Source organism: Eumetopias jubatus, unplaced genomic scaffold, assembly GCF_037043125.1.
Source record: "Eumetopias jubatus isolate StellerSeaLion01/CBP00866 unplaced genomic scaffold, mEumJub1_p1.0 scaffold_6, whole genome shotgun sequence".
NCBI classification, from domain to species: Eukaryota; Metazoa; Chordata; class Mammalia; order Carnivora; family Otariidae; genus Eumetopias; species Eumetopias jubatus.
The window spans coordinates 120,074,353-120,100,844 of NW_028274812.1; the positions used below are offsets into that span (position 1 = coordinate 120,074,353).

Genomic DNA, 26,492 nt, shown 5'->3' on the forward strand with positions numbered 1-26,492 from the left:
CGGGTGGAAGAAAGATGACGTAGGACCAAAGAGGCTTCAACTCGCCCTTTCAGCGGGCCCGGGAGGAGTGCCGCCGCACGCCTGCCGGGATTGGCTTCCTCCGCCGGCGCTCGGGGCCGGGAACGCGCGGGCGGCGGGGTGGCGCTCGACTTTCCGGGGTGAAGCGCACCCCAGCCCGCGCCGCTGAGGGGTCTGCCCGCCACCGTCGCTGAATGGTTGAGTCTCGGAGGGCGGAAAACCACCTTTGCGTGCCACCCCGACTTCTGGACGCACCTGCCGTGACGCCTTAGCTCCACGGAGGTGGAGGTGGAGGTTGGCGGGCTTTGAGGTAATCAGATCCTTGCTCAGAGCCCGGACAGCCTTTCTCAGCTCACTGCGTTTGGAGCATCTGGAGGCGGGGGTACGGGTCAGGGGGAAAGGTGGGACGTGCGCCTGGCCTTGGTTCTGTTTCAGGGCCAGAGCCTGGCCATCAGTAGGCTCGCCTAGTCCTGATCCAGAGTCCCCCTTTTTCAGGCCTCCTCTGTGGAAGGATAACTTCCCAACCCCCAGTTCTCAGGACCTCATGGATCGCAGAGAGAACAAGAGAAGAGCGGAGAAGGTAGAGGCAGCTGAGCCTCGGAACAAACTTCCCAGCCCAGCATCCTTGCTGCCTACAGACCCTGCCCTCTACTCTGGGCCCTTCCCTTTCTATGGGCGCCCTTCCGAACTGGGCTGCTTTTCCCTGGATGCACAACGCCAGTACCACGGAGATGCTCAAGCCTTGCGCTACTACAGCCCACCCCCTACCAATGACCAAGGCCCCCACTTTGACCTCAGAGACGGTTACCCTGATCGATACCAGCCCAGGGATGAGGAGGTCCAAGAGGGGCTGGACCACTTGCTGCGCTGGCTCCTGGATCACCGAGGCAAGCTGGAGGGGTGAGCAAAGTATAGCACAGAGGTAGATCTAGATATCTGCGCCTACCCTCTAAAATTAGGAAACCCAAAGCTGGAGTGAGTTTGGTCTTGGGAAGGAACCTAGGTTCTTCTTTGGGGAAATCGTCTGAGCTAATGCTTCTAACTCCTCTCTCTTAGGGGTCCAGGCTGGCTGGCAGGGGCCATAGTGACATGGCGGGGGCATCTGACCAAATTGCTGACAACACCATATGAGCAGCAGGAGGGCTGGCAGCTGGCAGCCTCCCGCTTCCAGGGCACACTGTACCTGAGTGAGGTAGAGACACCAGCAGCTCGGGCCCAGAGGCTTGCCCGGCCACCCCTCCTCCGGGAGCTTATGTACATGGGGTACAAGTTTGAGCAGTACATGTGTGCAGGTGAGACTTGCCCTGCTCTATAGCCCCCTCCCCCTTCCCCGGAGATTGAAAGCCCCCACCCTTGTTGCCACTTCTCTCCTTGTGCAGACAAACCTGGAAGCTTCCCGGACCCCTCTGGGGAAGTTAACACCAATGTGGCCTTCTGCTCTGTGCTACGCAGCCGCCTGGGAAATCATCGTCTGCTCTTCTCAGGGGAGGTAGACTGCACGGACCCCCGGGCCCCATCCACACAGCCCCCTGCCTGCTATGTGGAGCTCAAGACCTCTAAGGAGATGCACAGGCCTGGCCACTGGAGGAGCTTCTACAGGTTCAGGATGGGGTTGGGTAGGGTGAGAGCCTAGGACAGACAGCTGGAAAAGGGACCTGGGGGGAGAAGCTGGAGGATGAAGGATCCTATTGACCCCTTGCCTTTCCTGACAGACATAAGCTCCTAAAATGGTGGGCTCAGTCATTCCTTTTGGGGGTCCCAAACGTCGTTGCTGGCTTCCGTAACCCAGAGGGCTTCGTCTGTTCCCTCAAGACCTTTCCTACCATGGAGATGTTCGAATATGTCAGGGTAAGGCAGCGGTGTCGCAGCTCCCACCTGCATCCCCCACCACAGGTCCAGTGTTCCAGGCTGCAGTCCGCCTTCCCCCCCCACCCACCCTCACTGCTTGTCTTCTGCCTCCTCCTCGGCCCCCTCCAGAATGACCGTGATGGCTGGAATCCCTCCGTGTGCATGAACTTCTGTGCCGCCTTCCTTAGCTTTGCCCAGAACACCGTTGTCCAGGATGACCCCAGGTGAGGCATTCAGCTCTGCCCCTGCCCTCTGGGTCCCTGGAGCTCTCCTCCGGCCCTCAACTTGTGACTCCATGTGCCCCCTAGGCTTGTCCATCTCTTCTCCTGGGAGCCTGGCAGCCCAGTCACAGTGTCTAAATATCGAGACGCACCCTATGCCTTCCTGCCCACGTGGTACGTGGAAGCCGTGACCCAGGACCTCCCATCAGCCCCCAAGACACCTTCCCCCAAAGACTGAGACTTCGAAGGGGCTGGTACTATCTCCATGTGCACAGATAAAAAGCGTATTTCTAGGTGGTTCTTCTTGCTGTGTCTTTTGCCTGAGTCTCCCTGCCCAACACCTCAAGTACATGCAGGTGGCTTGCTGTTTTATTACTACATTTTTACACAGAGGGAATTCACTGAGTGTACAGGCTGGCCGCAAAGACGATGTCCCTCCGTAGCAGGGTAGCCGCCGTCTCCATCTTGGCACCTAGCACAGGCTCACCTACGAGGCGGGCTGCCCCCCTCAGCGAGCGACACATCTCGGCCAGGCGCTGGATGCAGCGGACCACCAGGCCCTCAGGGGTCCCCGACAGCCCCGCCAGCTCGGAGAAGGGCTGTGGGGGAAGCAGGGTGAGGACTGAATGTGGTAGACCTGGCCAGCCTCTCCCCAGCCAGCCATCCACAAAACCCCAGTTACTCACCATGCCCCGGGCCCACTCGTATACAACCTCGACCAGCCCAAAATTCAGCTCCCCCACAAATTCCTCCACTGTCTGGTTCAGGCCACAGGCCACCTGGACCTCACCAATCCGCTTGGCTACAGCCCGGACACGTTCCACTCCCTGCAAATGGGAAAGGAGAGGCTCAGACCCTGCCTTCCTTCTCCAGGAGTAGGGAGGCCCAGGTCAAGGAAGAAGGCATGTCAGCTCTTAGGGGCACTTAACAGGGCTGGAGGGGGTCACTTGGAGATGGGGACTGGGAATGCCACAGCCAAGGGGGGGAAATTGGGGTGGGTGACCCATACCTGTTTGAGGGTGCTTGGGAGCTGCTCCCCAGGGTCCCCAGGGCTCTGGCAGACCAGGCCGGAGAGCAGGGCCGCAATCTCCTCTGGCCGCAGGGCACTCAGAGCGTTGTCAAACATGAGCTCAGTGAGGAGGAGCTCATGGCTGCTCATGGCACAAGCCACCCGCCCCGCCAGCTTCACGGTGCCTGCCTCGTCTACATAACCCAGGGTTCGGAGCACCTGAAGAAAGATGGTAGGTGTTGGGAGCCTGCTATCTTCTCACTCACTAGCCCCCTGCCCCCCACGGCTGCCCCTCCCACCTCTACTCGCTGGTGATACTCTGGCAGCAGCAGCAGTGACTGATCCGACAGCAGGAAGCGTAGTCGCTCCATCTCCTTCTGTATCCGCATTTGCTCCTGCAGTTTCAGGTACTGCAGAGAGCCACCAGCAGAAGCACGTTAGCCTTCCCCAATGCCCCAAGGCAGGAGGGCACCAAGGACAAGGGCAGAGATGGGGCTGGCCAGTCTACAGGGGACCAGAAGGAAAACCCGCACCCCCCACACACACCTCTCTGGGAGCTGGCGTCCAGGACCCTACCTGGGCAGAGAAGCGGGGGCTGTGCACACACTGAGCCCCCCAGATCAGCTCCTCCAGCTTGCGGGCCCGGAGCCCCCCCTCCACCACTGACACATCCTTGAGCTGCAGGTCATTGACAGGGTCAAGGGTAGGGGGTCCCGCTGGGTAGGCCTGAGCCAGACGCAGCAGTTCCTGCACAGCAGTGGTCACGGCTGCAATGGGAGGATCCTTCCTGAGGAAGGAGCAAAGTCTTGAAACCTAGGGCAGAGTCTTCTCTTCCACAGAAGCCCCCAAGACCCCAGCCACACCTCTCCACACCCCATTACATGGTCCCTCCCCAGAAAAGATCCCTCCAGCATCTCTGACTTGAATTTCGGTTGCAGCCTCTTGCTGAAGTCCTCCAAGATCTTCTCCCCATTCACCCGGAGCACCTTGGTGGTGATGGCGGCCACATCTCCTGGCTGGAGCTTGGCCACTGTGTGGTCACAGGGCCCTGGGAAAGGGGAGAGCAGGGTCAAACGTTACCATGGACCCAGGCGTCTGGCCCGCACTGCTGTCAGGAACCCGGACATCTGCCCCATGTTTACCTTCAGGCAGGAACAGCTTGAATCCCACAAGATCATCGGGGTAGGGCACATCTGGGGTGGTTGGTGCCCTCTCCTGTGGGTCCTCACACACAGGCTTATCACACAAGACCAGGGTGGTAAATACCCTGTTGGTGGAGTTTGAGGAGACCTAGGGTAGGGGGGGGAGGCCAGGCCAGGGCAACGTAAGGAGCGGACATCACAGAGTGCAGAGAGCAGGTGCCCACCCTCAGGCAGGGGCCACGGAGCAACTATGGAGCCCACCGATAGGGACTGGTGACCAAGTTAGAACAGTCTTCAGAAGAGGACAAGGAGGTAGGCACAAAGTGGTGACAACAGGAAAGGAGAGCAAGAGGGCATATGAGTACACCGCTGTGACTACAAATGCCCCCGGCCGAGTGGGGAAGATGGAGATAGGGCTCCCTCCTCCCTGCCCCCCACTCCCTCCCTCTGGGGTCCAAGCTTCCATTGCCCTCACCTGCAGGATCACACCCAATGTGTTGTGATACTCCTGATTCTTCACAACCACTACCCTTCCCGTTGAAAGAGACTTGAGCCCATTCACAGACTCCATGATGCGTCGCTGAAGAGTGGGGACGTGCACAAAGGAGAGAATAAAGGAAGCATCACAGGGACACAGAGACTAGGCTGGGATTAAGTTCAGGAGCACCCAGAGTGTCGCATTCTCTTCCCCCCTTCCTCCATCACCCCCCCAACACTCACTCACCTGGATCAGGCTCCGGGTCTCTGTCAGTTCCTCCCCCCAGCTGTAATACCCAGGCAGGTCAACCAATTGGCCAGTCGTGTCAGGTTTCTCCAAGGCCCCCAGTCTCTTGGTCAGTTCAGCTAAAGCCTGTTCATGGGCCTGGGCGGAAGTGGGGGGAGGTGTGAAAGGACAGTCTCCAAGCCCAGTGTGCCACCCTCCCCACCTGCACCCCTTGGTCTCTAGATGTCCGCCCTTCCCAGCCTGGATTCCCTCGTCCCAACAGCCTGCCCGGTATACTGGTCATCCCAAACTCCTCACCTTGCTGTCCTTGCGGGATGGAAACTCGGAGAAGCTCCTCTTCATCATGTCCTCCACCCTAAGGGCATCCACCCGCAGCAGGTTCAGGATCATGGTGTACGTGAGTCGGAACTGGGACTGCAGCTGTGACGGCTTCCCCTGGGCCAGGTCAGAGAAGCCAGTGAGACTTGGCAGGGGGTCGGGGGGGGGTGACCAGCTGCTCCCCAGCCGGCCCTCTGGGGACCAGTTCTACTCCCAGCAGATCCCGTCCCCACTCTGCAACCATGGGACCCTAGACAAACTGCTTACTCGCCTTCTCTGCAAAATAAGAGGAAAAAAACTAAAGAGACCCTCGAAAGTTCTACCTAACTCTGTCTTCACAGTGACAAAAGACTAGAGATGACATTCGGTCTAATCCTCATACTTGCTCATTCTGACCTTGGTTTCTCCCAGGCAAAAGAAAAACGTACAGTTGACCTTTGAACACCATGGGTTTGAACTTCGTGGGTTCACTTACACATGGATTATTTTCAATAAATATTGTATAGTCCCGTAAGTATTTTCTTTCTAACAATTTCCTTCATAACATTTTCTCATCTCCAGCTTTGTTGCAAGAACACAACATATAACACATACAACATACATATAGGTGTTGATCGTCTGTTATCAGTAAAGCTTTGGGCCAACAGCATAGGCTATTAGTCTTTCAGAAGTCAAAAGTTATACATAGATATCTGACTGTGCGGGAGGTCAGTGCCCCTAGCCCTACACTGTTCAAGGAACTGTGGAAAGAAAGGAGAGGGGAAGAGGGTTGGAGGAGAGAATTCAGCAGGTGCCCAGAGCTGGGTCCCTCCCAGCTCAGCCTCATACCACCCTGGCTCACCATCATCATGCGGTGCAGGTCTGCCATCTCAGGCACACGGCCCTTGCAGAGCAGGATGACAGTGCCTGTGGGGTCCAGGCCCCTCCGGCCTGCTCGGCCTGCCATCTGCACGTACTCTCCAGGGAGCAGGTCCCGGAAGGTGGAGCCATCGTGCTTCCGCATGGAGTCAAACACCACCGTTCGGGCAGGCATGTTTACACCCATGGCAAAGGTCTCTGTGGCAAACAAGACCTGGGATAGGGGAAAAGAGGTTCAACAGAGGTTCAACACAGACACCCAGCCCTGGCCAAGTGCACCTTGCTTTGTAGCCGAGGCTAAGTAAGCACCAGGCATGGTCCCAGACGGTTAACTCACAGGATCTCATTTAACTTTCAGGGCAAATCTATAGCCCAAGCACTGTATTTTCCTCATTTTATCTATTTAACTATCTACTTCTTTTTTTTTTTTTTTGAGATTTTATTTATTTATTTGACAGAGAGAGCGCACACACAAGCAGGGGGTGCTGCAGACAGAGGGAGAGGGAGAAGCAAGCTCCTCGCTGAGCAGGAAGCCCGACGCGGGGCTCGATCCTAGGACCCTGGGATCATGACCTAAGCCGAAGGCAAACGCTTAACCGACTGAGCCACCCAGACGCCCCTCTACTTCTTTTCTTATAACCCCCATAGCTTATCCCATCTCCCCACCATCAATCATCCCAGTGTAGAGTATCTTTTCATGTGAATATATTCTTGCAGATTGTATCTTGTTTTGAGTGCGTGAATTTACAATCCAAGTTAAAGGCAGTTATACCCTAATTCAAGAAGATATATGATAGGGCGCCTGGGTGGCTCAGTTGGTTAAGCGTCCGACTCGATTTTGGCTCAGGTCATGATCTCAGGGTTGTGAGATCAAGCCCTGAGTCGCCCCGTGTTGGGCTCTGCGCTGGGCATGGAGCCTGCTTAAGATTCTCTCTCCCTCTGTCCCTCCCCCACAACTCTCTGAAAAATAAATAAAAAAAAAAAAGATATATGCACTCCTATGTTTACTGTAGCACTATTTACAATAACCAAGATATGGACACAACCCAAGTGTCTATCAATATACATGAACAGATAAAGAAGATGTGGAGCGTGTATTGGACTATTAAAAAGGACGAGATCTTGCCATCTGTAACAATATGGGTGGACCTACAGCACAGTATATATGCTAAGTGAAATAAGACTGAGGACAAATACCATATGATTTCACTCATGTGGAATCTAAAAAACAAAACAAATGAATAAACAAACAAACAACCAGAATCAGATCTATAAATACAGAGAACAGACAGTTGCCAGAGGGAAGGGGGTGGGGAAATGAACAAAATGGGTGAAGGGGAGTGGGAGATATAGGCTTCCAGTCATGGAATGAAGAAGTCACAGGCACAGAAGGCACAGCCTAAGGAATAGTGTCAATGACATTATAACAGCAACGTACGGTGACAGACGGTAGTTACACTTGTGAGCGCAGCATACCATGGAAACTTACACTCACTATGTAATCAGAAAATGAATTACCATGCTGTACACCCGAAACTAATGAAACATTGTGTGTCAACTATACTCAAAATAAAAAGTAGTAACAAAATAAAGGCAATCATGCATCTCACGTTTTTCTTTTCCTCACGTTCATTCCGCCACAGTATTTTCAACACCCCTGACCGTTCCTGTGATTATAACTAATCCATTGTTTCCCACTGCTGCAGAGCACTGTGGGCGCATCCCGGACAGTTACCTACCCGCTCCTCCAGGGAGGGCACCTTGGTGCCACCAGCACCCAACCACAAGATTATAGCCAACAAAGAAGAGTGGGCATTTTCACTCCTAGACCAGGGTGGGAACTTCTTTGCTCTATATACCCAGAAATGGAATTTAGAGTCAAAGAATATATTACATATATTTTTGCTTCAAGAATGCCAGGGTGCACTCCAGACTGGCTACACCTATATGAGGGTTCCTATAATCCTATAGTCTCTGATATCTGGCAACACCTGGCATTAGCCAGTTTCCTAAACGTTGCCAATCTCATAGCTGTAAAGTCATTTCTTTTTTTTAAAGACTGTATTTATTTATTTGACAGAGACACAGCGAGAGAGGGAACACAAGCAGGGGGAGTGGGAGAGGGAGAAGCAGGCTTCCTGCAGAGCAGGGAGCCCAATGCGGGGCTCGATCCCAGGACCCTGGGATCATGACCTGAGCCGAAAGGAGACACTTAACGACTGAGCCACCCAGGCACCCCTGTAAAGTCATTTCTTGTTGAGTATTTTAAATTTGCATTTTTTGATGACTAATAACTTTTCAGACACTTGCTAGCTTTTTGGGTTTCTCTTCTGAATACTGCCATACCTATCTGTGCCTCTCCATTTTAAGATGGGAAAGCTAAAGTTCAGGAAGGTTAAGAAATTTGCCTGAGGTCACACAGTGAGTAAGTAAGCTGGGATTCACATGCAGGCAATCCAGACCCAGAGCCCAAGTTCTTAACCACCGAGCTGTCTTGTCTAAAGCCCTGCCCCTCCACCCTCTGGGCAGCCCTGAAGGGAGCAGCGAGTGCTCTGAGGAGTCCCCCTTCTACCAGTGCGTGTACCTTGACCAGGCCTCGACTGAAGAGCATCTCCACGATCTCTTTAAGAATAGGCAGGATGCCACTGTGGTGCACACCCAGGCCACGGTGCAGAAGCTCGGACATGTGTAGGACCTGCAGAGAGCCGAGGCCCGTGGTCAGGAATGAGGGGGTGGAGAATCCTCTCCCCACCAGTCCCCAAGACCCCCCATCCACACCTGGGGCAGCTGGCGGTCAGAGCCACGGAGGCGGGCAAGGCAGCGCTGTAGGAAGAGGTGAATCTCACTCTTCTCTGAACTTGTGGTGAGGTCAAGGGAGGTGAGGCCCGAGGCTTGCTCATCACAGCGACCCCGGGAGAAGGTGAACACCACCACGGGCAGCTGTGCACGGGTGCGGAGGGAGGCCAGGAGGGACAGGTACACACCGCGATCCTGGGGAAGGGGGCAGAAAGGGGCAAAGGTTGAGTCCCTGAACCAGTCAGGGCCAAAGTGAGGGGAGGTGAAGCCGTGTCAAGTCGGACAATGTTCAAAGCTCAAGTTCAAACCTCTGGAGAACACAGGAAGAATGGACAGAGTTGAAACGGGTGGTAGCAGGTACAAAGCCTACCTATTCTCACCTGTGCAGGCCCCCCCTGATGCGTGGGCTGTTTGGCCCCAAAGGTCTGGGCATGTTTGCTCATCCGCTCCTTCTTGGCCTCCACAGCTGCATAGTACCTGGGGCACGGGGAGGGTTGGTGATCACAGTCACTGGACCCAGTGGACCCAGTGCTGACTCTGCCCCATCTCCAGCTTACCCCTTTGTGTGGAAAGCACCTCGGGAATCCAGCAACAGAAAGAGCTCCCCCTGGGTCTTGGGGCTGTTCCCCGTGAAGAGATAATGCTCTAAGGGAACAGGGCGCGCAACAGTGCTGATCACATAGATCTGGCGACGTTTCAGTCGCCTGAAGGGGGAGAAGACAGCAAGTCAGGGGCGAGAGTGCAGGAAGGGAGGCACATCCCCACCACACTGCCCCTCTGGCTTCAACCAGTCTTTTCTGGGAGCCAGACTGGAAGGCTGTCCCATCCTCCCACCTCCCAACGCACAAAATGCTCTGGACCCAAGTGGGGTCATGCAGCCAGTCAGGTCGGACATATGCCCTGATCACCCCTTCCTCCTGTCCACCCTCAAGACCTGACCACTCTCCTCGCTGCGGAAGTCTTCACCCCCTCCCCCAACCAAGGAGTGTCACAGCCCCATCCACCCAAGCATCCCAGGGCACGCATCTCACCCGATCCAGTCGGCGAACTCGAGGGCGTTGGGGACGGTAGCACTCAGAAGGATGATGGAGACGTGGTCAGGGAGCATGATGAGCACCTCCTCCCACACAACCCCACGCTGGGCACAGAGAGAGAAGACCGGTCACCGGCAGTTCAGAGGGGACTGCCCTGCTGCCCTGAGGGAAGCGCAAAGGCTTCCATTTGGGGGCAAAGAAGGCAGTAAGGTCCCCAAAGGTGTGTGATCTAGGCTCACAGGAGAGGACTGCTGGAATTTAGGGCCCCCACGCCTCCTACCTCAGCATCGTTGATGTAGTGAACCTCATCAAAGATGACCCACTCCAGGTCCCGGATGACATCTGAGCCACTGTACAGCATGGAGCTGGGGAGGAGAGGCCAAAGGCTGACTCCCCAGTGGCTCCTAACTCCACCCTGTTCTCAGTCAACATGCTGTCCAGAGCAGCCTCACCTTCCTGACCAAAAATCCACCCGTGTTGAGTGCCTATCTCTCACCGAAGGATCTCTGTGGTCATAATGAGGCAGGAGGCCTCTGGGTGCAGCTGTACATCCCCAGTGAGCAATCCCACATCCCCGAATGTGTTTCGAAAGTCTCGGAACTTCTGGTTGCTCAGGGCCTTGATGGGCGACGTGTAAATGGTGCTGGGAAGAGGGCACAGAGTCAGCCGGTCAGTCCCCCCACAGCCTCCTGGGCGGCATCACCTCTTCCACCCTGAGCCCTCCCAGAGGCATGCCAGAGCTCAGGCGCCCCCCTTCTTCCCCCAAACTGCCCTCACAGTCTCCTGCATGACACAACCCCACAGAAACTGTAGACCGACCCCTTCCAAAGCTAACGCGGGTCTTCCAACCACTCTCCCCACCGCACCTTCCTACTTCACTCCAGGCCCCGTCTCGGTTTCTCCCCAAACCTCTTATCTGAAGGATGAGGGAGAGGTGGAAAGGGATGACAAGCAGAAAGCGTGCAGGAGAACCCAGGACCAGCTGGTGGAAGGGGAGGCAGGGGAGGGGACCGGTACCGCGTCATGTGTTTCTGGGCAAGGGCAATGGCGTATTCAGCCACAACCGTCTTCCCCGCAGATGTATGAGCTGCAACGAAGACAGAGTCATGCCGCTCCAAGTGCAGGATGGCCTGCTTCTGGAACACATCTGGCTCAAATGACCACTGCGGGAGAGCGAAATAGATGGCGGCTGGAGAAGGAAAAGGGGCCCTCCTGACTCCAGCTCCTGAGACATGCAAGGTGGCTGTGGCATGCCAGAGCAAGGCAAGGCCAGGACTGAGGCCCAAGAATGACCTGGAGGGTATCTGGCCTGGAGGGGGAAAGATGAGGGGAACAGCGTGCAGGAGGTAGGGGAGCATGTGAGGACTGGGCCACCCTACCTGGAAGGCCGGCTGGGGAATGAGGCGGTAGAAATCACCAACAGGGGAGGTGACATCCACAGGAATCGCCCACTGCTCCTGAGGCAGGGGTTTGGGGGGCTCTGGAGGGGATACAGCTGTAGATGCTTCCTGCAAAAGCCATGGGTAGGGGTGCTAAAGATACAGTCAGAGAACTCTCCATCACCACCCCTCCCAAAAGATGCTACAGTCTTCCTTCGTCTTAAACCTAACCAAGCAAGCTACCCCACCCCACCCCCAGCCCTCCAGTAAGGCCCCTTCTTTCCTGCCTCAACTGCCCAGAACCACCAACCTTCAACACTAGGTCCTCCAAGCTGCTTGCTCGGGCCAGGGAAGCACTGCAGGGGGAGGCAGAAACAGCGTCCCCTCGGGGAATTCCTGGCTGTCCCACTGCCTCACTCTCATCCTCATCTCCCCCACCCAAATCCAGAGGCTCCAGCAAACGGCTGAGGCTCAGCAAGCTGGGAGCTGGAGCTGAGTGATCTGAGGAGCAAGGGAAAAAGGGAAACCTGTTCATATCCATCTTTGTTCTACAGGAGAAGGGCACCACTTCTCTGCCCCATCTCAAAGCTAAAACTCACCCTTTGGTGCAAAGTCCACACCTTTCTTGAAGCCAGGTGGAACAGTAAGAAGATCTGAAGGACAAAGACAGACAGAATCAGCACCACTACACAGTGTCACACAAGTCACATGTTACTCAAGCCCACAGGATGCCATTCACAGCACAGACATTGCAAATGGGGTACTTGTGACAACTTTCCGAGAGGTGACAGTAAAGACTGTTATGGCAAGGATGCCTTTTCCTAATTGTCTCAAAGGCACAGAAGCACTGGCAGCAGGCCAATGATAGGCTTGGGCCCCTCTGTGTCAGGACCCAGACTCACAGCCCTACTCCCAAGGGTCCATCCTGACACCACCTCACCTTGCTCAAAGTCTATCTCCTCCTCAGCCTCCTCCCGAGTGCTCAGATCTATTATGGTGGGCTCATCCATTCCACCTGGGGAGAGAGTGGACAAATAGGGACTCATGGGGTAGGGAGGTTATGGGATGGGTGGGGAACCCTTCCCTGAAAACGGAGAGCACCCTCTCCTTCCATTCCATTTCCACAAAAGTCACCTGGCCAGAAAGGGTACTGTGTTGGATTCCCCCACAGGGACTGGGAGATGGGCCCTGGGGGCCGGCGAAGAGACAAGGAGGTGGTAGCCGATAGGTTTGTATTCTCCAGCAGGACCTGAGGCAAAAGACCACAGCCCCAGTGAGGCTGAGCTTGCCTCTGACCCTTTCCCAATTCTGCCTCTTGTGGCCTCTGACCACTTACCTCTTTGTAGCCCAGAATCTGCCCCGTGGTTGGGTGTCTTTGGGCCTGAAGGTCGGAGGGCACTGGGGCCCCCTGTGTGGCCAGGAGAGACCAGGGATCCATTTTCCTCTGCCATTTTCTGCAGAAAAGGAAAATAATTTTCAGGTGTTCTTTCTCTCCTGTCCCAGTTTCCTTCAGAGGCCTATCTCCCTAGTCCAGACCCCTCACCGGGCAGAGTGCTCCACACCATGCAGAGGCAACCAGGCTGGAGATGACAAGAACAACTGCTCTGCTTCCTGCTGCAGATCTGGGGCACAGGGAGGGAGGCCGTGGGGAAGCTGGTAAAGGACAAGACGAGAAGCATTAGGTAAAGAAAGAGCATAAGACACAGACAAAAAAGAAAGTGATGAAATTTGTGTTCAAATCAGACACAGTAGACATTCCAGACCGACTAGGACAGCCAGGCAGAAGCAATGTTTTCCAAAGATCGTCCTGTTTTCCAGCACAAACTACCTGCTACTGATTTACCTGCAGCAGTGATTACCAATACGTTACAATGCAACATAAAATACAGTAACTTCACAATCTCTGGGATTGGGTTTAAGGTTTGCATTTTAAAAAATCCCCCCCACTGGGGTGCCTGGGTGGCTCACTTGGTTAAGCGACTGCCTTCGGCTCAGGTCATGATCCTGAAGTCCCAGTATCAAGCCCCACTTCGGGCTCCCTGCTCAGCAGGGAGTCTGCTTCTCCCTCTGACCCTCCGCCCTCTCGCGTTCTCTCTCTCTCAAATAAATAAAATCTTTTTAAAAATTAACAAATAAATAAATGTAAAAAAAAAAAAACAGTCCCCGCTACTAATTACAAGGTACACTTAAATTTGAGAATCACTAGTTTTAGGAAAAGGGGACCCAAAACTAAGGATGAGTCAGGGCAACAAAGGCTAGCTGTCAACAAGCGCCTTGGTGTTTGGAGACCCAAGGTGACTCCAAAGAGAAATGACACGTCAGAAAGGGTAATTCTCAGCGCTCAGGTATCCCCAGCACTCCCCGCTCTGTCTTCACATGAGCTCTGACCCACAGCCGGCCCACTGGGCTGGGGTCTGTCCAGCACAAGGCAGGCCCAAATGACAGGAGTCCAGAGACAGAAAAATGAGGTTACGCTAGGGTCCAACAGTAAGGAGGTTGGAGGAGGTCTGAAGTTCAATGTTAGGGTCAAAAGTCACTCACGGTGCTCTCTGGAGCCCCAGGCACATTCAGCAACTCCCAGCGCCCTGTGCATCCCAGCTCCACCGGCCGAAGGGGCAGATCCAGGGGATCTGGAAGAGGCAGCACTACAGGGGGAAGGTCAGAGGTCAGAGGTTAAGGGTCACCCCCGGACTACTCCTTCGTTCCACCACCCCCTCCCCCTCACCGAGTCGCTCCGTCTCCATCATCTTGGAGCCACGGCAGCGGCCGGGCCGACCGGAAATGCGGGGAGAAGCCGTGGAGTGAGCCCAGCCCCGGAGCGGGCGGAAGTGGAGGCGACTTCCGTCACACACCCACGCCGGGGACGAAGACAAGCGCTACGGAGAGGCCGACCTGAGCCGGGAGGGGACCGCCGGGCGGAAGTGTCTAGCCCTGGGCCGCCTTGGTTACCGCGTTCTCCGCCCCTCGCTACGTCATCGCTCTGAGCCCGCTCTCCGCTGCCCGCGCGGGCGCCGCCCGAGACCGTGGGACCCCCGGTTACCGCCCCCTCAGGTAAGGTCTTCTCCTTCTCACCCTTCGCCCCTTTTTTCCGAGCTCCTTCTCTTCTTCCCCTTTTCGTTGCTCTGAGAGCGCTGCGCGGGTTCCACTGCCTCCTGTGCCGTTTGGACCCCGCGGTTGCCATACCCCTAGTGTGGGTAAGGGGGTGTCTGATGCCATCGTCTTGGCGACGGAAGGGGTGCTTCCCCCTTCCCGGGCCACTTGGTTCCTCAAAGCGCTGGTGGCCGTGATTGCTGGAGAGAAGAGGGAATGCTGGTTGATCCCGACGAGCGGGGGCTTGGACGGCAGCCTGGTTTAAGCAAGGGATAGGGAGAGGTAAAAGACAGGAGTAGGTAGGCCTGGAGGGGTGCGGTTGGGTACAGTGTGGACGGCGTGTGAACCCTGGGCGGTGACAGTGGAGAAAGATGTCTTGGGCCCTGCCCCTGAACCAGGAGCCACCATGTTGGTGATACCCCCCGGACTGAGCGAGGAGGAGGAGGCTCTGCAGAAGAAATTCAACAAACTCAAGAAAAAGGTGAGGGAGTGTGTGGGGGCGTGGCCCAACCTTTCACAGACTCTACACTCTTGAGAACACCTGGGGTGAGTGTGAGGGGATGGGGGGGTTCTTCCAGCTCATACCTGGAGACATATCTCCTCTCAGCGTAGCCTCATAGCTGGGCTTTTCCCGAGTCTTGGTGTGTACCTTCTCTTCTGTGCATTCTGCCATGGAGTTGTCTTCCTTTTCCGTGGCTTTTAGTACCACCAAAGAGGTGGTAGTCTCCAGGTTTGTTTTTTCAGTTCTATCCAGTCTGTTACTGATAGCCCTTAGGTACCCACTGTTGCAGCTGTCATCTTCCTATCTATTCCAAATTAGTTCCTTTTCTTGATCTTCCGAATAGGAGTGACCACAGCCAGTTCTCCCAGGTGTTTGGAATCAAAATCTCATCTCTGACTTCTCCACTTTTTTCATAGCCAGACATTTTCAAGTCTTCTTGATTCTTCCTTGGAAGTGATTTCTTCTGTTTATTTTTTCCTGTGTATTTCATAGATCGAGTTTTTGCTGACGCTCACATAGACTTTTGTAATGGTTTCTCAAGAAGTTTCTCAGTGGTTTTTTGGGCAGACTTCCTTCATTCTTATTAAAATGAACTGCTGAAAACACAAAACTTTCTCTTTTTCTCAAAACCCGAAAGTAGTTTCCCGTTGTTTATAGAACAAAGCCTTACTTTGGCATCCCTTTCTAGTCAAATGGAACTATTCACTAGTCCCAAACCATGCATTCCCAAAGCCTTCTTATTTCTGCATCTTTGCCATCCTGTTTTCTTTGTCTAAAATGCCCTTTTCTTTCGATCTGTTTTGTGTAGATTCTATCCAGGGACCAGTTTAATAGCCATTTGGCATCAGATAATCTTACTTGGTTTCACCTACGAGCAGTCTGCACCTTTTAGAATCATTCTTGATAATTATCTCTAATCATCTTGTTTCTCAGGCTGTAAGCTTCTCGAGGGAAGGAACTTTGTCTCATACTTTTGCATCCCTCTGTTACAAAGTAATGGCGTGTCCTTGTTAAACATACAGGGGATCGATGGATGAAGCCCCTGAGAAAGGCACATAGGCTTATACTTACTTGCAGCTTACATCTTGGGGCGCTGGTCCATGGTTGAATTCCTTGTCTTCAACTTCAAAAACCTGAAACTTTGGAAAGCCTTTGGATACTGTGGTTTGGCTACATTAAGTATTGCTGGTATTGTAGATGATCCAGTGGACCACGTGTGAGAGGCAGGGCTGCCTCAGAGTATCACTGCAGGGACACTACCTGAATTGTTTTCTGAGAAAGGTGTCCCCTGGAGTGAGGTGCCCAGGAGGGACCTTGGGAGCAGACCGGGCCAGGGACTGGCCCTCACCAATCCCTCTCTTCTCACTCTCGTTCCCAGAAAAAGGCATTGCTGGCTCTGAAGAAGCAAAGTAGTAGCAGCACAGCCAGCCAAGGCGGTGTGAAACGCTGTGAGTGACAGGGGAGATGGGGATAGGCTGGGGTGGGCACCGTGGGGCCAACGTCTCCCACAGCTTGGCCAAATGATGCCCCCTTCCCTCACCACTCCAGCACTGTCTGAGCAGCCTGTGGTGGACACAGCCACAGCAACAGAGCAGGCAAAGCAGCTGGTGAAATCAGGAGCCATCAGTGCCATCAAAGCCGAGACCAAGAACTCGGGCTTCAAACGTTCTCGAACCCTAGAGGGGAAGTTAAAGGTGAGCACAAAAAGAAAGATTGTTCAGGGGACCCTTGACTTCAGAGGGCATCTTTCCACGTTGGAATGGAGGTAAAATTTAGGGGAAAAATAACGTCTATTCAGTCATGGGCAAATTGTCATACAGGTCTGAACTTCAGATTTCTTATCTGTAAAGTGAAGACACTGGCTGACTTCTCAGTTCTCCATTTTACACGTTCTGTGGCTTTAATCTACCACATATTCGAACTTCTGGGTTTTGTCATTCTGAGGAGTTGAACAGGTCGAAGATGTCAGCGGGTTCAAGAAACATACAGATAAGCTAAATACTCTTAAGTGTATGTTAGGTCATTTATGAAAAATACATAATCAAGTAAGAAATGCACAAAGGAATTAAAGGAGAAGAAAGAGGCCAGAAGACACCAAGAAGAGGGTGAGGGAAGAGGAACCCCTTGTCACACGGTTAGGCTGCCTCCTGCTCTCACATTGAAGTAGATCTCTACAACCTTCCCAGGACCCTGAGAAGGGGCCAGTCCCCACTTTCCAGCCGTTCCAAAGGAGCATATCTGCCGATGACGATCTGCAAGAGGTATGGTTCTCAGTTCTCTGTCCTTGGAGGCCTGGGGAATGAGGAAGATGAGAGACCCACATATTTGGGGCCACATGCCAGCAACTAGGACTCATCTTAACTGTCCGTGGTTTCTTTTGCAGTCATCCAGACGCCCCCAGAGGAAATCTCTGTATGAGAGGTTAGAGAGCTAGAGAGAGGACTGGGTCCCATTTGGAGGGAGTGGGGGAGGGTTGATTGCCTGGATGCTTGGGAGGTTTAGGGCTGGAGTGGAAGGAACTGGGGCTTCAGAGGGGGTGTTAAGTCTCCACAGGGTCTGGGAAGTTAAGGTAAAGGCCCCGTTTGATCCTCACTGTCTGCCTCTCCCCAGTTTTGTGTCTTCCAGTGATCGGCTTCGGGAACTGGGGCCAGATGGGGAAGAGGCAGAGGGTCCAGGGGCTGGTGATGGTCCCCCTCGAAGCTTTGACTGGGGCTACGAAGAACGTGGTGGTGCCCGCTCCTCAGCCTCCCCTCCCCGAAGCCGCAGCCGGGACCACAGTCGTGAGCGGAACCGGGACAGAGACCGAGATCGGGAACGGGATCGAGACCGAGATCGGGAACGGGATCGAGACCGTGATCGGGACAGGGACCGCGATCGGGACAGGGACCGAGATCGGGACAGGGACCGTGATCGGGACAGGGACCGCGATCGAGAACGAGAGGGCCCTTTCCGCAGTGAGTGATCTGGGCTGGTGGGAGAAGTGAAAGGGTTTAGGTGGGTCCTACCAAAGTGGCCTCTTAAAGCAGAGGCTGAGACAGGTTGCATCTTGTGACTGTGACTCCTGATCCCACAGGGTCGGATTCATTCCCTGAACGCAGGGCCCCTCGGAAGGGGAATACTCTCTATGTATATGGAGAAGACATGACGCCCACCCTCCTCCGTGGGGCCTTCTCTCCCTTTGGAAACATCATTGACCTCTCCATGGACCCACCCAGAAAGTAAGGATGACTGTGGGGCAAGATGATAAGTCCTGGGAGGACCTGGGTTTGAGGGCGGAACACTGGCCTATCTCCAGCGGCCTGTGAGGCCTGGGTTTGGTTGGGTCCACAAGAGCCCATAGGCCCCCTACTGACCCTGTTTTCTCTCATCCCAGCTGTGCCTTCGTCACCTATGAAAAGATGGAGTCAGCAGATCAGGCCGTCGCTGAGGTTGGGACTTCCCAGATCTGTTCTTCCCATCCCTCCTGCTATCCTCATGTTTTCTCTTTAAAATACTGGGAGCCAGGAGAAAATCATTTCCTATTGACAGAGAAAGTCTCTTCCTAGTCACACGAGAAACGCTGTATTCTCAGATCCTCACTCAGTCTATTTCTAGGGTGGCAACTGTTGGAATTCCTCCTTTGCTTGGTCTGCAGTATTTCCCCCCATACTTTGCTTCCTCCCCTCTTCTGCCCCAGCTCAACGGGACCCAGGTGGAGTCCGTACAGCTCAAAGTCAGCATTGCCCGCAAACAGCCCATGCTGGATGCTGCCACTGGCAAGTCTGTCTGGGGCTCCCTTGGTAAGAACGGATTCCTCCTTCATCCTGTTCCCCACAGCTCACCCCTTCTGTTTGTTCCCCTGCATGTCCCAGGATCCCGTAGAGGTGATAGAGGCCTGGATCTGTGTGGAGGCCGTGGAATGGGAATATGAATTGTCAGGCCTTCTGTCAGTTAGAGGTAGGAGAAGATGGAGAGAAAAAGTTTGAGACGACAACTCCCAAAGCAGTAACTGGAACAGGGAAGAAAGTAGAAGTAAGGGGAGGTTGGTGAAGAAGATGAGCATCTCACCTGGCTTTGTTCATTTTGAGATGGAGTGTAGTTGGTTTTTATAAAATAAGCATTTGAAATTAGAGATCTGCAACTTACTTAGGTGTGAAGTGAGGAATGAAAACACGGATCAGAGTCCTCTGTATCACAGAGTCGCTGCAAAATGGTAGTATCCTCACGGGAGACTGAATTTGGGGAAAAGAATTACCCAGGCCTGGGCATGGGGAATATTCAGGGAGCAGCCATTAAAGCCAAAGGACACAAGCTTTGGAAGCAGGGAAGTATCAGCAGTGTCAGGGTGCAGGGAGATCCAAGAGAATGGAGGCTGGTTTGGGGTGAGTCACTCTGACCCCAGAATGGCAGGGATGGAATCCTTGGAGAAGGGGTGAAGAGAGGAACACGTCAGCGTAGGGAGGAGAAAAGAAGGGGAGGGAACAGCTTGAGGCTTGAGGAAGAATGCTTTGGGTCAAAGCCGCACCCAGGATGGTTCTCCCACTGGAGCCAGTAGCATTTCTTAGTTTAGTGCAAATAGCCCACTCTACCTGTTGGTTTTCCTGGCAAAGGAGTAGGCAGAAAGGTGTGTTCAGAGCAAGAGCTGCCCTCCAGACGAAAGGAAGGAACAAGAAATGACTAGATGTCAACAAAGGCCTACGGAGATGTTCTAATGGGTTAACATCATTCAGTTGTCTCAACAATGACATCTGGGATGATTCTAAGAACCAAATATCCGTTATGGTATCTGCCTGGGCCACAGTAACAGCATATGCTCCTTGCCTGGGGGATGGGTCGGTAGCCCTGAGGCGGCTGAAGGGAGCCAGGCCATCCTGGCCACCAGAGGGCAGCATTGAAATTGGGCTTCCAAGGGCCAGAGGCCAGGAGGGAGCTGGTCAGACTCGAGTCTCTGGCCTCAGTAGTGCTCAGATGCAGTGCTTCAGAACTCAACCAATCCTTTCCTCCTTCCCCAGCTGTCCAGAACAGCCCTAAGGGTTGCCACCGGGACAAGAGGACCCAGATTGTCTACAGCGATGATGTCTACAAGGAAAACCTTGTGGATGGCTTCTAGGGAATGGAGCTGGATTCCGTGTGCCTCATCTGCACCAACACTGGTCTCAGTAAAACACTGAGGTGGAAGCTCACACATCTCCCTCAGCCTCTGGTTTTTCAGCACCTGGGATTGGGGTTGAGCCTTTAAAAACGGCTGTTAGATTTTCTCTCAGTTGTAACACATGGCCAGTGCACGTTCCCTTCTCCCTTCCCCCAAAAGGATCTTGAACACAGGTCTTGTCGCAGCTGTTTTAATTTGATATCATACCCCTTTCCAGCAGGAAACCCCTTACAGAAAATCCAAACCCTCATCTTTGAGTTTGTCCTTGAGCCAGGGCAGCACTTGGAAGAGGTTGATGTGAAAGTCTCGGGCATGCGCAGGCACCTGATGCCACCGCCTCTGGTCTTTGCAGACATCCACGACACCCCAGCTGATCACGCCAACCTGGAGAGGGCAAGGGGATGCCACGGATCATTTGGTAGAATTCCTTCCTGATCCCAGGAAACTCAGCTATTCCTAGTTGCATCTGAGTTAACCTAGAAGAATTAGACTGGGGACCCAGCTCACTCCTGGTCTCTCTAGCACACAGGCCGGACACAGGGCCTTAGCCGGCGATTTCAAGGAACAGTTGTAAGGAGGCAGGCTCTGGTCTCCTCTTTCCAGCCACACCCATGGAGCTTTCCTGCTTTAGGGCCCATGCTGACCACTTGGCATCTCCCCACAATTAGGAGAGGGGTAACTCACTTGAATGAAGCGACTCCTCTTGTGAATAATCAGGGGACCACCAGAATCACCTACAGGGGAGGAAAAGCTGTAGGGAGAGCGATTCTTGGGCTTCAGGAACATGCAGCATGATCAAAGAGCTTTCTCTTACCTCTGCAAGTATTGGGGTCAGCATAAGGATCCACCCCTCCAGTGCAAAGGAACCTGGGGGTGACCACTTCAGAGATGTCTTTGACTTTGTCATAGCCTATGGCATACCGCGCATCTCTCTCACAGCTGGCTTTCTATAGGTGAGGAGGAGAAAGGGGTGATGAACAGAGCATGCTCAGGAAGAACTGGGGCCTAGAGGACCTGCTTAGAACCCCATGTTCCTCACCTTGTCCCCATTCTTGATGTAGACCTCCTTCCGAACCAGCATCTTCTTCCCCTCTTTGGATAACTCTGACACAAACATAGCTTTGATATCCTTCGCAGGGAGCAGCTCTTGCACTGGACGAATGGACAGGCTGGGTCATTTTAGCTCTCTCCCTCCCTCCCTCCACCATCTCCCCATTGCCTTTGTCACTCAGCAAATGTCCCTCAGCGCTTTCCTGTGAGCTAGGGACCAGGCCGGCCATCATCTGCCCCCACAGCACCCCGTCATGCCCCACTTGTGCTACTCTCCCTGAATATCTTACTCTGTTGCTGGCAAGTGGTTGACAGTGGAAGCCTCAAAGCTTGATTTGCTCCCTGGGTGCAGGGGAGACAAATGGGCCTATTAAGGAGAGATGGGGAAACTCAGGGACAGCACAGTGGACCTGCCCGAGGCCTGCAGCACCCCCTTGCCTGAACTTTACTCCTCGGTGTTCCAGAGGGCTCACCTGACAGTCTCTTCATACGTCAGCCTCTTCTTGAGCCTGATAAGGGCCACGTCATAGTCATAAAATTCATGAATGCCTTCTGCGTTTTTCCCATTGATGTTGTAGTCGGGGTGAAATAGGATTTCCTGTATCTCCAATTCCTGCTTCTGACCCCCTAAGGTAGGAGGAAAATGGGTATGTCAGGGCAACCCACTTCTCTGCGGGCAGCCTCCTGCCTCTGCGCCACCCCCAAGTAGCCCAGTGTGCCAGGGACGGAGCTGCTGTGAGGACCGGGGGAGCGTGGGCTCCTGCACAGCTGAAACTGGGGATTGATGCGTTGCGTCCTTACCCACGCTGACCTTGATTGAGTGTTCCTGATCATCCACTGTGAAACAGTGTGCCGCCGTCAGCACGAAGTACTCAGACACCACGGCCCCCATACAGGTCTCGTGTCCCTTCAAAGGGCGCTGGAACAGAATGGCAGAGGGGAAAGCTCAACTTCCACAAACCCCACAATCTACCCCTTCCCCTACCCCCGTTCCACCCTGACTCCCCCTGCCAGGAGTCCCCGCCACCAGGACGATGTGCTTACAGTGACAGAGATCTTGGCCTGCCACGGTTGCTTGTGGTAATCAGTGCCTTTCTTGTGCTCCCAAACCATTCCACAGAGCCCCAGTGTCCGGGTCTCATCTAGTAAGAAAGGAGAATGTGCCGAAAGGTGGGACACTTCATTTCCAGCCGGCAGCAGCCTTTGGGGGAGGGGCGTCTGCACGGTAATGAGGCCCGGAAGGAGAGGAGAGTCATGGGACATTTGTTTTCCTTACACTGTGGGCAAGGAACCGTGAGCTAGAGTGAAGTGAACTTGGAACTAAGAGATGGGAGACCTGGCTGCTTTCAGGCCCAACTCTAGCTGGCTTGCTGTCCCTAGGCTGTTCTCGGCCTCACTTGCCCCATGTGTCAAACGAGGGACTTGAGAAAGCTCTCTGATGTCAGTCAGAGCTCCATGATTCTAAGATCAGGAAGCGGATAGTGCCAGGAAACAAGAATGTGACAGAGAAGAAGCAGCAAGAAAGGCCCTCCAGACTGCCGAGGCTTCAGGAGGAGAGGCAGTATGAGTGACCTTGGGGGACCTGGGCAGTTTCCTGACCTCTTTACAACCTCTTGGTATCTTCTTACCAAGCATTTGGACGAAAACATCTTCCAGATTTTCCATGTCCTTGACTTTGAATACATGTTGTTCTCCATCCTTCTTGGAAGCCAAAGCATTGATGTTCTCTTGGTTCACCAGAGGCCCAACCCCAAACACATAGATATCTGAGGGAGTAAAAGGGAGGCTGAGTGTCCACGCCCTGGGGACAGGAGCTGAGAAAGTAAGGTACTGGATCCTGGGCAATAAAACTCACCCAGATAATCCTCCCGGGGGTTTTTGCGATCCCTCCCAATGTACAGGAAGTCCCGGATCTCATGAACAACAGAGACTGGGTCCCCACCCATGTTGTGCAAGCCTGTAGAAGAGATGGACCATGAAGGTGGGAGGCAAGAAGAGGGTCAAGGAAGATAAATTGGCTGGAAGTAGTGACACATGGCTGGGTAAGCAGCTTGAGGGGATGGAAGTGACAGATCACAAAGAGGCTTAAGAAGAATTCCTCCTTGGAAAGAGTCACAGGAATGATCAACATGGTTGGGGCCCCGAGCAGCACTCAGGGCTCCAACCATGAGTCTAGCTTTACATGTGGACCACACGCTGGTACAAAAGGTTTGGGAGTCCGGGGGCACAAGAAGGGTCCCTTCTGACCATCAGTCATGAGGATGATAACATGGCGGGTGCGGTTCCAGCCTTCAGGGGGGGAGTTCCCTGGCCAGCTCATCATGTTGTATACTTCCTGGAGGGCCTTCTTGGTGTTAGTCCCTGCCTTCAATTTGTGATCTGTGGAAAGGGAAGAGATCACCTTGCCTGGTCTTCTAAGTCATCTATGAACCCTAGAGGCCTATCAACAACTGAAATCCCACATCTTTCAGCTTTTTGAGTTGTCAAAACTGACTTCCCTTTGGCCACAAAGTGACCTTCTCAGCCCCCAACAGGTCCCCAGTGACTCGTATTCCCCAGGGATGAGCCTGCTGTTCGACCACAGACTGCAAAGTGGTCTGCCCCGCCTTCCCACGTGGTCTTACCACCACCTCCCCACAACAACCCTGAATCTTTTGACCTCTCTGACTCCAAAGTAACCTCCCCGCAACCAGTCCCTTCCCTGACCTCTGACCTTCATAGCTGATTTGGTTGAGTGTCCTTGTGACCCAGTCTGCATCGCTGCTGTTATCATCTCTCACTCTAACCCAGACTTTGGGGATTGTGGCATATGTCACTAGACCATATTTTGGCTTCACCCCATAGCTTGCCACCTGTGGGTTAGGGGAGCAAAGGGTCATGGCATTGAAAGAATACTATGGTTGGGAGAGGTCAGCAGCTTTTCTGGGACAGGGAAAATTATAATCAGAAACTCAAGGGCTGACTGGTCACCCTGAGGTTCACCTGGATGATTGGGTTAGAGGTCAGGAAACTGCTTCAAGTAAGAGGGAAGGAGGACAGAATCAGACCAGAGGTTTTCTGGGATCCTGTGGCCCAGAGGCCTGGGAACATCAGGGAACTAGTCCTGGCAGGGCAGAGTTCACATTCAGGGGGAAGGGGGCTCCACCTTCTCAATGAAGTCTCTGAGACAGTTCTTGGCCCTTGTGAAGTTGCTGATCCCAATGCTGTCTGATCCATCCAGCACCAGATAGATGTTCATGGAGCCCGAGGGGTCCAAGACAATCTTCCTCTTCTGTTGTTCCCCTAGGTGCCACCAGAGAAACTCAGGCTCCAGCATGCATGGTTCCCCTGCCTCTTCATCCTCCCCCAATTCCCTGCCTCCCTCCCCTCTCTGCCTCCAAACCTGGGCTATGCCCATCCTCAGCATCGACTCCTTCTATGGTCTCTGTCAGGGAAGACAGGAAGGCTTCGGCTACCTCTTCAGGGGTGTCATACATAAAGGAGTCTGGGAGAGGTCAGAAATCAGGTCAAATGTTGGGGGGGTGGGAAGGGGGGGTCAAAGACTCATCGACTGGAGACGGGATGATGGATTTCTGGGGCGGGAAGGGGGCTCAGTAGTGAGGAAGTTCTACAGGCAGGGTTAGAAGTGAGGAAGGAGCTGGGTTGCATTAGGGGCAGGAAACAGTGCTCTGGTATACGGACGTGAGGATGAAAGGGCAGGATCTGAACCTGAGGGCATGGTCAAGGGTCACCTTGGCAAGAAGGCTCTGTTCCGCTCCAAGAGCCCCCTTCTTGGCATGTTCGCTGCCGGGAGCCCCGCAGGGTGAGTCCCCGGTTGCAGTAGTAGGTGACACTGTCTTCCAGGCGGTACTGGCTGCCCACCTTCCTTGTGCCGATGGGGGTGCCCGGGTTGGGGCAGTACCCCGCTGCAGAAGCATGAGACATGGAGGTGAGGCCCGAAACCTGAGGCCTGGATGGTACAGTAGAGCACAGGAGTTGTGGTGCCAGTTCCTCAGGCTGGAGCACGGTCGGGGGGGGATACCATTGCTGGGGGAGGGGATGCTTCTCACCTCCATCATCGCAGATGGCCGTTTGTCCATCCCACCGACCAGTCGCTTGGCAGGTGCGATTGGCGGAGCCCCGGAGAGTGTAGCCATCATAGCAGTGGAAAGAGATCTGATCACTCAAATTGTAGTAGGGGGCCCGGGGCCAGTATTCCCCATTCTCAAACTCCTGTGGTCTTGGGCAGCGAATTGCTTTGGGGGAGGGGGGACAAGTAGAAGTTACTGAAAAGGAAGGGCTTCTCTTGAGAGTATCCCTCCTGGACTCAGGGACCCTGTCACAGAGAAATAGTGCCTTTTTGGTCCCACAGAAACAGTGGCTATCCTCAACCCAGGATGAGTCTTGCTTCTCCTCGCTCCCCATTTCTGAGCGTTCTTTTCACTGCTGGGGCTGCCTGGCACAGGGCAAATGCTCGGTGAAGATTCACTCCCTTCCTCCTCCCTTCTTCTCTGCTTCAGTTCCAGACAGTCCCTGCACTTGCTCAGCTTCCCCTGTTTACCTGCTTGGCCTCAACACCACTCTAATAGCATCCTAGTCTGGCCCTTGGCCACCATCTGCTCCATCCCTCCATTACCCCGTGCCCACCCTCACTGCCCTCCAACCTCTGCATTCTGCCTTCTTGACAATCTTTTGGTCTTGGGTCTGCAGGGTGCTCCAGGACCCCGTGGATCTGCAGATGCGCGCCTGCACGGGGTATGGGTAGAAGCCAGAGGGACACGTGTACTCCAGTGCCTGGCCCTCCTTGAGAAGCCTGAAGGAACCACCTTTGATCTCTACTCCCTCCAGAGAGCAGGTGCTTTGGGCCCTGACCCCAGGCATTGGTGTTGTGCTCCCACCTAAAAAGAAAGACTGCTGAAGCCCAGCCTCACAAGGCCAAGGAGGGGTGTTGGGGGTAGTAGGAAGGGGGGTTGTGACCCTCTCTTACCTCCAGACGAGAGGCCCAGCACCAAGGAAATCAGGCAGAGTTGGGGGCTGAGATTTCTCCCCATGGTGATGGAAGGCAGGAGAGAAACTGGGGTTGGGGGCCTATCCCAGCTTGTGCTGCCTCTCTGCTTGGCTCAGTGTCCAAGCTGAAACTTCAGACCTGGGCCTGGTCGCACTCTCTTCCTCTGCCCCCCACAACCTCCAGCCTTTTATGCAATCTGCATTCTGGCACTTGTGGCTCACCCCACCCACCTGACCCACACCGCTTTCCGGAATGTCCAAGAGGGAGGGCCCAATGAGCTGCCAGTCAAGGAAATAGAAGCTGCATAAGCCCTGCCCTTTGCTGCCCATGATCCAGGACTGACCCCTTCAACACCACCTCTCAACCCCGGTTCCTCCCCAGCGAG

General features: G+C 54.1%; 4 protein-coding genes across 4 annotated transcripts; 2 read left to right on the forward strand and 2 right to left on the reverse strand.

Moving 5' to 3' along the window:
- Positions 1 to 34: 34 nt before the first annotated feature.
- Positions 35 to 2,387, forward strand: DXO (decapping exoribonuclease). Its single transcript, XM_028120501.2, has 7 exons — positions 35 to 328; positions 514 to 918; positions 1,075 to 1,310; positions 1,398 to 1,617; positions 1,731 to 1,866; positions 1,996 to 2,090; positions 2,175 to 2,387. The coding sequence occupies exons 2-7, from the start codon at positions 563 to 565 to the stop codon at positions 2,323 to 2,325; spliced, it is 1,194 nt and encodes a 397-aa protein (XP_027976302.1). The 5' UTR covers positions 35 to 328; positions 514 to 562; the 3' UTR covers positions 2,326 to 2,387.
- A 51-nt stretch (positions 2,388 to 2,438) lies between these two features.
- Positions 2,439 to 14,202, reverse strand: SKIC2 (SKI2 subunit of superkiller complex). Its single transcript, XM_028120497.2, has 28 exons — positions 14,073 to 14,202; positions 13,889 to 13,992; positions 12,891 to 13,000; positions 12,684 to 12,801; positions 12,482 to 12,596; positions 12,288 to 12,362; positions 11,947 to 12,000; positions 11,658 to 11,848; positions 11,348 to 11,476; positions 10,986 to 11,131; positions 10,465 to 10,611; positions 10,249 to 10,333; positions 9,966 to 10,072; positions 9,492 to 9,638; positions 9,315 to 9,411; positions 8,917 to 9,129; positions 8,723 to 8,833; positions 6,122 to 6,352; positions 5,260 to 5,397; positions 4,963 to 5,100; positions 4,714 to 4,818; positions 4,239 to 4,386; positions 4,018 to 4,144; positions 3,673 to 3,883; positions 3,396 to 3,506; positions 3,097 to 3,315; positions 2,774 to 2,914; positions 2,439 to 2,686 (listed from the first exon to the last, which is right to left on the reverse strand). Exons 1-28 carry the CDS (start codon positions 14,092 to 14,094, stop codon positions 2,486 to 2,488), a joined length of 3,741 nt encoding a protein of 1,246 aa, XP_027976298.1. The 5' UTR covers positions 14,095 to 14,202; the 3' UTR covers positions 2,439 to 2,485.
- Positions 14,203 to 14,226: 24 nt separating this feature from the next.
- NELFE (negative elongation factor complex member E) lies at positions 14,227 to 20,242 on the forward strand. Its single transcript, XM_028120502.2, has 11 exons — positions 14,227 to 14,398; positions 14,836 to 14,918; positions 16,318 to 16,387; positions 16,488 to 16,633; positions 17,126 to 17,200; positions 17,323 to 17,360; positions 17,550 to 17,893; positions 18,013 to 18,157; positions 18,313 to 18,367; positions 18,616 to 18,718; positions 19,931 to 20,242. Exons 2-11 carry the CDS (start codon positions 14,844 to 14,846, stop codon positions 20,026 to 20,028), a joined length of 1,149 nt encoding a protein of 382 aa, XP_027976303.1. The 5' UTR covers positions 14,227 to 14,398; positions 14,836 to 14,843; the 3' UTR covers positions 20,029 to 20,242.
- A 15-nt stretch (positions 20,243 to 20,257) lies between these two features.
- CFB (complement factor B) lies at positions 20,258 to 26,249 on the reverse strand. Its single transcript, XM_028120498.2, has 18 exons — positions 26,087 to 26,249; positions 25,764 to 25,997; positions 25,170 to 25,355; positions 24,852 to 25,025; positions 24,503 to 24,604; positions 24,266 to 24,402; positions 23,834 to 23,972; positions 23,368 to 23,499; positions 22,976 to 23,077; positions 22,749 to 22,886; positions 22,165 to 22,262; positions 21,922 to 22,039; positions 21,594 to 21,747; positions 21,411 to 21,487; positions 21,110 to 21,222; positions 20,885 to 21,017; positions 20,755 to 20,804; positions 20,258 to 20,454 (listed from the first exon to the last, which is right to left on the reverse strand). Exons 1-18 carry the CDS (start codon positions 26,148 to 26,150, stop codon positions 20,299 to 20,301), a joined length of 2,307 nt encoding a protein of 768 aa, XP_027976299.1. The 5' UTR covers positions 26,151 to 26,249; the 3' UTR covers positions 20,258 to 20,298.
- Between the last annotated feature and the right edge of the window lie 243 nt (positions 26,250 to 26,492).

What these genes read in the sequence shown, in the direction of transcription:
- DXO (XM_028120501.2), top strand. Translation starts at nt 563, where the DNA reads ATGGATCGCAGAGAGAACAAGAGAAGAGCGGAGAAGGTAGAGGCAGCT. An exon ending in TGAGCAGTACATGTGTGCAG is followed by an intron (nt 1,311 to 1,397) that starts GTGAGACTTGCC and finishes CTCCTTGTGCAG; the next exon opens with ACAAACCTGGAAGCTTCCCG. An exon ending in AGATGTTCGAATATGTCAGG is followed by an intron (nt 1,867 to 1,995) that starts GTAAGGCAGCGG and finishes GGCCCCCTCCAG; the next exon opens with AATGACCGTGATGGCTGGAA.
- SKIC2 (XM_028120497.2), bottom strand. Translation starts at nt 14,094, where the DNA reads ATGATGGAGACGGAGCGACTCG. An exon ending in TGGAGGACCTAGTGTTGAAG is followed by an intron (nt 11,477 to 11,657) that starts GTTGGTGGTTCT and finishes TGGCTTTTGCAG; the next exon opens with GAAGCATCTACAGCTGTATC. An exon ending in TTCCCCAGCCGGCCTTCCAG is followed by an intron (nt 11,132 to 11,347) that starts GTAGGGTGGCCC and finishes GCTCTCCCGCAG; the next exon opens with TGGTCATTTGAGCCAGATGT.
- NELFE (XM_028120502.2), top strand. Translation starts at nt 14,844, where the DNA reads ATGTTGGTGATACCCCCCGGACTGAGCGAGGAGGAGGAGGCTCTGCAG. An exon ending in CCGATGACGATCTGCAAGAG is followed by an intron (nt 17,201 to 17,322) that starts GTATGGTTCTCA and finishes TTTCTTTTGCAG; the next exon opens with TCATCCAGACGCCCCCAGAG. An exon ending in GTCTGTCTGGGGCTCCCTTG is followed by an intron (nt 18,719 to 19,930) that starts GTAAGAACGGAT and finishes CTCCTTCCCCAG; the next exon opens with CTGTCCAGAACAGCCCTAAG.
- CFB (XM_028120498.2), bottom strand. Translation starts at nt 26,150, where the DNA reads ATGGGGAGAAATCTCAGCCCCCAACTCTGCCTGATTTCCTTGGTGCTG. An exon ending in CAACCAAATCAGCTATGAAG is followed by an intron (nt 23,500 to 23,833) that starts GTCAGAGGTCAG and finishes CCCTTTCCACAG; the next exon opens with ATCACAAATTGAAGGCAGGG. An exon ending in CCCCCGGGAGGATTATCTGG is followed by an intron (nt 22,887 to 22,975) that starts GTGAGTTTTATT and finishes TTACTCCCTCAG; the next exon opens with ATATCTATGTGTTTGGGGTT.